Source organism: Fundulus heteroclitus, chromosome 1, assembly GCF_011125445.2.
Source record: "Fundulus heteroclitus isolate FHET01 chromosome 1, MU-UCD_Fhet_4.1, whole genome shotgun sequence".
Taxonomy (NCBI): domain Eukaryota; kingdom Metazoa; phylum Chordata; class Actinopteri; order Cyprinodontiformes; family Fundulidae; genus Fundulus; species Fundulus heteroclitus.
In genome coordinates this window covers 2,411,068-2,421,287 of record NC_046361.1, presented here as the reverse complement: position 1 = coordinate 2,421,287, position 10,220 = coordinate 2,411,068, and the positions used below count along the sequence as shown (strand labels likewise).

The 10,220-nt window shown below is 45.9% G+C and overlaps 1 protein-coding gene across 7 annotated transcripts; it reads left to right on the top strand.

The window, feature by feature from the left end:
• The first annotated feature begins 257 nt into the window (after positions 1–257).
• si:ch211-148l7.4 (uncharacterized protein LOC563603 homolog) lies at positions 258–8,637 on the top strand. 7 transcript variants are annotated; one of them, XM_036145448.1, is made up of 3 exons: positions 258–431; positions 1,107–1,624; positions 5,335–8,637. In XM_036145448.1, the coding sequence occupies exons 2-3, from the start codon at positions 1,349–1,351 to the stop codon at positions 6,838–6,840; spliced, it is 1,782 nt and encodes a 593-aa protein (XP_036001341.1). In that variant the 5' UTR covers positions 258–431; positions 1,107–1,348; the 3' UTR covers positions 6,841–8,637. The 7 variants fall into 7 exon arrangements, with proteins under 7 accessions (XP_036001341.1, XP_036001309.1, XP_036001246.1 ...); XM_036145416.1 differs by having other exon boundaries at positions 258–449; XM_036145353.1 differs by having other exon boundaries at positions 258–1,624.
• The last annotated feature ends 1,583 nt before the right edge of the window (positions 8,638–10,220 follow it).

Genomic DNA, 10,220 nt, shown 5'->3' with positions numbered 1-10,220 from the left:
GGGGAAAGTAATCAGCATGTTTCAGCAGAATGCAGAAAATGAGAAGGGCAATACAAATACTAGTAACTATGATTAATATATTAAGTAAGCCTGAGTCACATAATATACTTAAAGCAACAGTAAAGGGGTTAAAATATACAGAATTAGCTAAAAGTATTTCTTTTGTAAGTAGAATGAACATTTTATATTTAGTGGCGCACACATCAGTCCGGCAGATGGCGGTAATGCACACCGATTGTAAACCACCAGAAGAAGAAGAAGCGCTCAACTCCCCCTAGTGGTCTGGCGCACTTCCGTTATCTCTACAAACTTTGCTCTCACGGCCATTGCAGTCATGCTAGTGCCCCGGTTCTGGTCCACGCGGTCAGAAAGTACCTGTACCGAGCCCACGCTGTGGTTGTAGCTGACCGTTGGTGCAGAAGTCCCTCAGGGTGGGTGAGAGAGTGCAGGTGAGCCGTTAAAACGCGGAACCATGGTAGCGCAGCTTAGCGCCGAGCTAACGCTAGCACACAGGGAGCTAGCCTGTGTTTACTCACATGGAGCTGCTGGCTTTCACTCAGCAGCTGTCTGATCGTTTAGGTTTGAATTAACCGGAGCACATTTAACGTTGGCAGCTTTTTGGGAAACTAAGCGAAGTAAAGAAGCAAGCTAGGCGGAAATGAGACCTCTTCTACTGTCAAATGTCGACCACTGCAGCTAAGTTTAGTTCTTAACAGAAGCAGTTAGATCCAGCTTTCATCGTGGACGTGACTCTGCAAATGTGTTGCGTCGTGCTTTATTATGATATTTTCCTGCTACGCAGATTGACATTAGTGTGTTTTAAAAGCGGCGGGTTTTTGGTAACAGGGAAAAAAGGAAGTGCACACTTAAACACAGATATCCGCAGGGAAGGTATCGGAATCTGAACTTGTTGTTGTTGAGAGGCTCAACCTGCAGCCCTGTCCTGAGAGAAGGACCAGCCTGGCCATCTGCTCTAAGAACAAGATATTTCTGATTGGCCTCAGTGGGGAATAGAGTCCATAACAAGATGAAACCCAGTGGTAGTTAGTCAGGTTGTGGTTATTTTACTTGCCTTTTATTAACACCAAACTTTTTTTTTTCTTTAGAAGAATAAGGAAACTGGGCTAGATCGACCAAGAGCATACTAATACTATTTGAAAGAACTCATCCTGAAGACTAAATTAGGAGAAATGTCGCCTATCCAACCCTTTGGTTCTGAAACCTGTAAATCCAATGCAATGTATTGGGTTCTGAAGACACCCAATTAATAACTAGGAATAAGCTGCGTTTGGTCTGTTCTATGAAAGCGTCAGAGGTGTGTTAGGGAGCATCTGTGGACAACGGCATCATGAAGATCAAGCAACACAGCAGACATGTCAGAGATAAAGTTGTGGAGAAGTTCAAAGCAGGCTTAGCCTGTAAATCAATAGCCAGTGCTTTGGACATGCCAAAGAACACGGTTCAGTCCATCGTCAATAAGTGGAAGCAATATGGCACAACTGCAAACCTGCCATGCCACCGCCGTCCAGCTAAAAAGACAATACAGCCGCGGCGGGCGTTATTCGGGGAAGTGTTGAAGAGACCCGTGGTAATTCTGGAGAAGCTGCCGAGATCCACGGCTCAGGTGAGAGAACCCGCCGAAAGTGCCAGTGTCAGTTGTGCGCTTCACCAGCCCCAAAAGACTTAAGACCGGCTGGAAGTTTCCCCTTCCAGCAGGACACTGGCCGTAGCCATATGAGCCACAGCCACAGTGGAAATGGAGATTAACACACAGCACCCCCCTTTGTCCTGTCGGGCACTCGTGCATGCGACTGAGCGCATTCATAAAACGCATGCATGCATGTCAAAAAGCAAACCTTCTATGAATACTTTCTAGGTGATGGTCCGGGCCCGTATTCACAAAGATTGTCAGAGAGCTTCTATGTTAGCCTGAAGATTCCTGCCCAGTAGTTTTACCTTCACACTGATTCAGATTACTCAGAGCCACTGAGTAAAAGGAGACAACAGAGATGTTTATGTCAATGAGGAGGTGTGGTCGACCCCGTTGCTAGGTGTGACGCTGTCTTCTAACAGCTGTGATTGGTTGATACAAGAAACTGTCAGAAACGACACAAATGTGATCAATGGAGAGAAATGAACTGATTAGACTGGATTCAGACGTGTGTGACATGATCAAACTTGGCTAAATTGTCACACAGCGTCAAAATGTTTGAATGCAACTTATGTGCATCCTCCCCATGATTTCGTTTGGCCTGTTATGCGTTGTATCCTTGCGTTCTTACTCTGATTGCCCGCTGGTATAAAGTGGTGGTATTTTTGGCAAAAGGCCGGCGTAAAAAAGAGAAAAAGGTGGAGAAATCCACACTGGACAGCAGTGCATCTGTCCCCACAGCTCTGGGAGGAGAATAGAGGAGTGTTGAAAGGCAAATCGGACCTGGGATCATAATTCGAAGAGGCGGACTTCGTAGCTCATAGCTGCGCGTCTCGCAGCTTTTCTGCACCAGCCTGGAAAGTGAGAAGTGCTCCGTGCAGCGATCAGAAGCCAGAGAGGAGATGGCATCACACAAGCTAGCTTCTAGGTGACCATTTAGGCTACGGACATCAAGTACAATACAGCAACTAGTTTTTCAACTCTTTTATATCTTCCCTCTATACCATGAGTTAAAGTTCTCTGTCGCTGCGACAGATTTTCATCAATTAGAAGTTGAGAGCAAAAAAATTATTAATTTTCATCTGTTTAGACGTTTTATTCAACATTTTAAACTGACACTGCTCTTAACCAATGAAAACTGGCAGAGCCGGGACATTAGCCAGTCAGAAAGAGAGTAGGGCGGGTCTTTGTAAAGCGGACATCTGTCAGTCTGAGGTTTGTCGATGTTCCGTCATTTTAACTTTTGGAAGAGCATCTCAAACTGGCTACAGACAGCGTGAATGGAAGTAGTGGTGGTCAAAGGTTTTCTTTGGGTTTATGTGAACCAGGAAGTCAAAGTTCAGCGGATTGAACATCTGAGAACAACTTCCTCTGTAAGCGTGTCTCTCGCCTTTGGTCCCTCTTGTAATCAATAGTATTTCCACCTGTGGCCATGTCATCGGATATATCGATCATTGACTGTGGTTAAGAATAAGTGAAGATAGGCTTGGCCGAGAGAAACGGACGAGAATTGGAAGATTATCAGTCATGATGCAAAAAAAACGTAACCTGTCAGGCGTGTTTATGTGCATAATAAATACTGCCTTTTCTGCAGCACTCCTCCTTTACCTGTGAAACTAGGAGGAGCAGACAGTGCAGCACTGTCCTGCATTTTTCACTGTTGTCCTGCAAACTGAAACAATGTCCCACAGTATCTGATGGGGAAACGTGGCTCAACGAAACACCGGATCGTGGGGGGCTTGTGACTGTAAACTTGTGAGTTGTGATAATTAATTGTTGAGCACTAACAGGCAAGGCAGAGACTGATGATTGTAATGTGCGGTCTGTGTTAAATTAAAATGCATGACGTCATCATAGTGTTGGTTATGTGTCCCGCATTGTCCCTCACTAAGCATCCTATTGTCCCACATTTGGTCCTTTGAGACCTGCTCCCCCTATGTGGAACAGCCACAGAATCCAGTTACCTGTATCCATGGCTGACCGTGTGCGGAACCACAAAGCCCCAGTTTTTAAACATGGTGCTAAATACTATAATAAAAATACAAATAACATAGCAAATATTTTAACCTGCATTCACTTGGATAGATAGACATTTCTGAAAGGCTGTGGTTGGCCTTGTATGTTCTTAAGATTGATTTATACTGAAGGTAGCAGGGAGTCAGTGGAGTTAATGTACAGGTGGGGCGTAGATGATGTGATGATGAAGCTGTTGTCGTTGTGCTAGTGGCAGTTTATGGAGGGAGGGAAGGGAGCTGAAACTGTGAAGTGGACTGTGGACCAGTTTAGCAAAAGTGCGAAGGAAGAACTTGATGCTGCAGAGATGAAAGTTAACTAGGTGATGTTCTGGATGTGGAAAGTGAAGGAGAGGATAGGAGGCTGTCCAGGATGAGGCCAAGGCTCTGTAGCTGAAAGGTGGGACGGAGACAGGAATGGTCACTGCATATTGTAAAACTACCAGATTTGGTTAAAATTTGCACAATAAGCAAGTGAGGTAACTGACGTGGCATGATGTCCGCGGGAATATATGGGCTGACTGGGGGTGGGGGATGATTGGTCAGATTGATTATTTTTGCTTTAACCCTTAGTTTATGTGTATAATTCACTTTATCTTGTCAAGAGTTTGTTTTTATGTATACATATTTATCTGGAATTTTTTCCATTCTAAAATGTTTGAGAGCATTTTCTTTAAATATAAACATCCTGGGGCGCGCTGGTGGTGCAGCAGGTAACACAACCCATGTACAGAGGCCTTAGTCCTCAACATGTTTGACCCGGGTTCAACTCCGAGCCGCGGTTCTACAGTAAGCCTACAGGCTTAGTGTAATTTAAAAAAAACTAGCCACTAGAGCATTTCTTTGCTTTTTATTCATGATTATTTAATATTTTCCTGTTATTTATCCTTAAAAAAAGTTACTAGAGCCACAGCTCTAACCTGTCCATAATTTCCCTCTAGGGAGATGATAGTTTATCTTATCTACACATTAATAATTGTAGGTGGATCAGCCAATCAGCTCTCTCTGTTTCCACCATCTTCCTGCTTCAGACTCTCTTAGCTGCGCTAAAAGTCCTCCTCACTTCTCCCAACATTTTTCTCTCTTTTTCTCTCTTTAGGAGCCTTCTTAAGGCTAAGATGCTTGGTGAAAACCTTTTGTCTCGCTGAGGTGAAACTCTAAGAGCTACTTTTAGTCTCAGGCAGGATTCTTTGTGAATACGGACACTGATGCATAGACTGCTTTCTGACCTTTTAGTCCAGTGAATACATACGTTTGGTTCAAGCTGCTGCATATGCATGTTGATATCAGTCGATGTTGTGCTGTTAGACGTGTTCCTATATATGAATGTAAATAAAATGTGAGCATAGTTAATGTTTTACATTGTTTTGTTCCATTCCAGCACACATGAGAAAAGTCTGTTAAAAGCAGATGGTTGCATCCACTCTCTGTGGCGCTTCATAACACATTCTGACTTTAAATCAGATAATGATAATAAAGTGTGTTATTCTGGCAGAGAGGATGGCAGGAAATCTAAATCTTGTGTGTCCCTCAGTGGGGAATTTCAAGTTTCACAGCAGCAACGTGACATATAGAAATGATTTAGATAATCCTAAATGATCCAAGTGTTAAATCTTACGGCAGCTTCCTTAACGACCGTCCTGACCCAGATTTCTGCTGTCTCTCTTAAAGCAGGAGATGGATGGAGTTGGCTGGAGCACTTCCAAGTCACAGGAGGCCTTCAGAACGGACACTCTGTCCAGGCTCGCCAGCTTCATCGCGCGCACCGACACCAAGCAGCCCCAGAGCCACCACCCCCACCTGCCTCTGTACGGCTGTCAGGAATGTAAGAAAGGCTTCCCCTACGCCAAAGACCTGCTGCCACACCAGGAGCTAAAGAACGCGCTGCCTAAACCTCACCGCTGTCCCCTATGTGGGCAGCAGTTCTCCCTGAGGTCGTCCTTGCAGCTGCACCAGTGTGATCTGGACTCGCACCAGCGTGACGGCGGCCATGGGTCGACGCGGCGCGGCGCCCCCTGCACGACGCCGCTCTCAAATGCGGGCAGGGCGCCGGAGAAGTCGCTTCAGCGGCCGCCGCACCTTTTGGACAGCAGTCCGTACGCGTGCGCCCCGTGCGGGAGGAGCTTCAGCCAGAAGCAGGCGCTGCTGCACCACCAGCAGGCCAGCTGCAGCGGCTCTCCGTCCAACGTCGCCGACGCCCGCAGCCTCCCCGACGAGTCTCCGCCCGTTTCCGAGGGCGACTCCGCCCACTCGGACTTTTCCGACACCCCGGGTCCCAGCGGCGGTACCATCAGCATGTGCCACATCTGCTCCAGGATCTTCTGCACCGAAGCGGCGCTGCTGCAGCACTTTCAGGACAACCACCTCCAGGAGGAGCTAAACGCCAAAGCGCAGCGTGACGCAGAGGGGGAGAGGACTGTGGAGGTTAACGGAGGGCCCAGTCAAAGCCTGAAATCCAAAAAGAAGTTTCTAAGCTGTCGCTCCTGTGACATGGTCTTCAGGTGCACGTCTAAACTGTACATGCACAGGAAAGAGAAGCACAGGAGAGAAAACAGCGCCAGGCGGGAGCCCAGGCCCGCCATCAAGAAGCTCAGAAAAGTGTGCACCTATTCGTGTCAGATATGCAGCAAAGTTTTCTTCCATCACCTGTCACTCAGGGCGCATTGCAAACGCCACGCAGAGGAAGGGCGCGCCCCCGCCGAAGACAAAGACGTCTCCGCAAGCAGCACCATCAAAGACTCCCAACCCGTCAAAGTCAATCCCAACGTGGCTAAAATACGGCGGCCGGGGATTAAAACTCGCAAACCTGGTCCTGGACGGCCTAAGAAGACGGACAGCGCTTTGATTCGCCCTGACAGAGAGCAGCAGGCGGAGGAGGAGAGCGACTTCCCCTGCCCCTCCTGTGCACAGGTCTTCTCCGTGCAGCAGCAGCTGAAGGAGCACATGGAGCTCCACCAGTCCTCTGTGAGGAGGCGCCACTGCAGCGTGTGCAGCAGCGAGATGGACGCGTGCAAAGGGCCCGGCTCCAAGAGGCAGAGGCTGTACCACTGTGTTCCCTGTCAGCAGGGCTTCTCAGCACTGGACTCTTTCCTAGAACACTGTCAGGAGCACCTCCGCATCAGGGTGGAGGAGGACCGCATGTCAGAGGGCCCGCCGCTGCAGGCCAGCACAGCCTGACCTTTAGTGCCACGCCCTCAGCGACTGCCTTTCTGCATGCGATGGGCGGGGCCCTCATACACCAAGCTGACCTGAGGGTCCGCCTCCTGGCTTCTTTATGCTGCTTTGTTTCCATTTTGCACCGTTAGCTCAGCTGAGTTGGGTTCTGTGCCGGTCAGGGTGTCGATCATGTGTCAGTTTGGTGTATGAGAGCCTGCTGAAATGTAATCATGGAGCTGATGACTGAATGTTAACCTACCAACATATCATCCAGGTCTGAAGGAACTCCTGTAACCATGTGGCGTGTTTTTCTGTTCTTTGTTTTTCTCTCAGTAGACCACTGAGGTCCATCAGAGCCTCTGAAAACGGGACCATGTTCACTAAGCGGATCAGGAACACATTGGAAACGGCAATCAAAACCAGATCTGTGTTTTCTGAACAACTGTGTTGGAAACCTAAGAGTAGTGCTTCTGTTCTTAATGCTTCTGTTCACACTACCATGAATATTACCCATCTGCTCGTGGCTTTTTCTTCTTCAGTCAAATATATTGTTTGCCTTTGCTGAATCTGAACACATTCATCGGGGCGTGCTGCCTCCTGCGTAGAACAGGCTCAACCAACAGGGTCCTTCTGTTTTGAGGAGACAAACTATTTGTGATTCAGTCTGGCTAAATCACATGTGAGATGTTCCAACACATTTTTCAAGTACTTTAGTTAAGAAGGGTAACGTGTTCTGCAGTGTATAATGTATGGTTCTCCCTGCAGGTGGCCAATAATTACTCTAACTGGCCATGTATGAATGGCGGGTCAGTGAGGCGTACCACAGGGTCAGAATTATGCTGATGGTGCATAGTTTTAGGTCTGAAGGTGTCTGGGCCCGACGCCCTTCGCCTCTCAGCACACTACTTGGTTCGGGTGGAAAGGAGAAAGATGGCGGCCAGTGGGCACACCTTCAGGGAGACGTAATGCTTCCTGCGTCTCTTTAAATGGCCTCGGCCCATCTGACCAGAACTATCTGATCACGGCGTTTATGTTCAGCGAAGATGTGGAGTGGGTTTGAATTCTGTCAGCAGCTGATGCCCAAAATGTGTAACCTTTAAATGTTTGATGCAGGTTCTGTGCCAACTTTGTTCAGTGGGTGGAACCCAGTATATACCACTTTAATTTGGACAAAACTTCTATCTAATGTTTAGATTGTGTAACAGCGTTTCACTAGAAGCGTCTCCAGGCTGCCGCTGTGTGTTGAGGGGTTCAAAGCAAAACAGCGACTGCCTGAAGAAATGCTCCTGATTACGATCCAGCTTTTAGTGGAGGTTTAGGTTTAGTGGAGCTGGTGATAAAATCACTGGCTTTGGTTTAGTTCCCTTTTTCACGGCCCATTCATTAGCAGATGAGGTCTGCAGCTGCTTGAGAGCATGTGGCTTGTTTTCAGATTCCTTTTTTTTTTTTTTTTGCCATTATAAAGTTGCATTATTGTTGCCCTCGCTCCCACAATGTCCCCAACGTTCACGGGAATATGTGTTGCGTCTTTAGTTCATTTCATTTGTCCAGCTGGCTGAAGTCTCACCTATGCAACCGTGGATTAAGAGCAGCTCCTCGGTGTCTGTGTCACTCGATAAGTGCGCTTTGATGAACCCACTGGCATTTTCTCTTTTCTTTTGAGGTGTCCAGCTACCGTTTTCAGGGTGCTACTGTGAAAATGTTCAACATGATTAAGTTTTAAACATTTTGGTGTGTTTTTTTTTTTTTTTTGTTTTTTTTATATACTTTGGTTCCTACTTCTTTATAGATGACAGAATAAAAACTTTACAGCAGAGATTTTTTGTTTGTTTGTTTTTTTTTTTTTCCCTCCTGGTGAGAATGTCTCTAAGATTTGATGGTGAGCTCGTTCTGCTCTAACATGGCTGGCCTCATGTAGTTGGACAGACTTATTCAAAAACACTTGGCCAGTTAATATGCACCGGTACCTTAAATCAATCTCTCTGTGCCATGGCATAATGTCAGACTGAGCTGTAGTTAAGACCAGCCCCTTTTTCTCTGAAGTTTTGCTCAACATAACATCTAATCATGCTTTATTCAGCAATTAATAACTCTATTTAAATAATCTGGGTTTAATCTTAGATAATCTGTGGATACCAAATCTACTGTATTAAACAAAGGGAATTTACAGTAATAAACCTAGAAAAGAAATAAAAGGCTCAGTTTCTCCCCCAGAACTGATGGCTGCTGGGCTATTAGGAAACTCCAGCCGTTACCGTGACTACTTTTATTCATTCAGGCAATAATTATTGGTACACGTAATCACTAAAATAAATGTCTTTGGAATGTATACATTTTAAGTCCAGAGTTTCTAGGAACTTGTTAGTAATCCTTGAGCTGTTATCTCCCTGTGGTTTAATACGTGACCGAGACCCGATTCTTTCACTACTACTTGTGAGCGGGATGGTAAGAAGTTAAAAAAAATTACTAAAACTCAGAGAGAGTGCCATCTTAGGGTCTTCATAAGGGCCATTAGACGTTGTCTATGTGCGAAGCAGTTTGGGAGTGATACCAGGAAACAAACAAACAAACAATCCCTTTTCTGTTGCAGCATCACATGTAAGCATGGGGAGTTTGCTAAACCCTGTTTGGATTTAAACTGGACCTCTGCACTCTGGTCAGGTGAGACTCAGCAACAGCTCTTCATCCCCATTGTTGGATGTGGTGGAGGATCTGTGATCATTTTTGGGCCTATTTCTTTCCCAAAGGCCTTGGGAAACAGGGTACGGCGACATTAGCTCCTTAAAGAAAGTGAATCAAGCTAAAAGTCTGGTGTACAGTTAGGCTGTACAACATGCTGCGAATTAGTCATTGTACTATCACTATGCAAGGTGCCCATTGCAAAACACCTTCCAATTCCTGCAGTAAGTGTTAACTAATTATTAAAGTACTACTCAACCTGCCTCTCCATGCGCTATATTATATTTGGTGATACTTGATGCTCAATGCAGAATAGAGAAAGGGTTAGAAAGTAAAAAGGCACACTGTCAAAAGCTGTATGCAACCAAATTTTATTCTATGCACTCTGTACATACAAAATGACAAAGTTGTCTAAGTCTAAGGTGGTTTATTGCCAAAATGTCATCCAGAAGCATTTATTCCCAATTAAATCTTGACATGGCAAAAAAATACATTTTTATTTTATTTCCAGTAGCTGGATAGATCACACATGTTTGCATTGCATTATATGATGCCTATCTCCAGCAGGAGAGGCGGGGTACACCCTGGACAGCTTGCCAGTCCACTACAGGGCAACATTGAGACAAAAGAACCATACATATACACAGTCATACTTCAGCGCAAGTTAGAAAGACCTTACATTTGACCTAGGTCACGATTTTGGCCTGGTAGGAAGTGGAGTA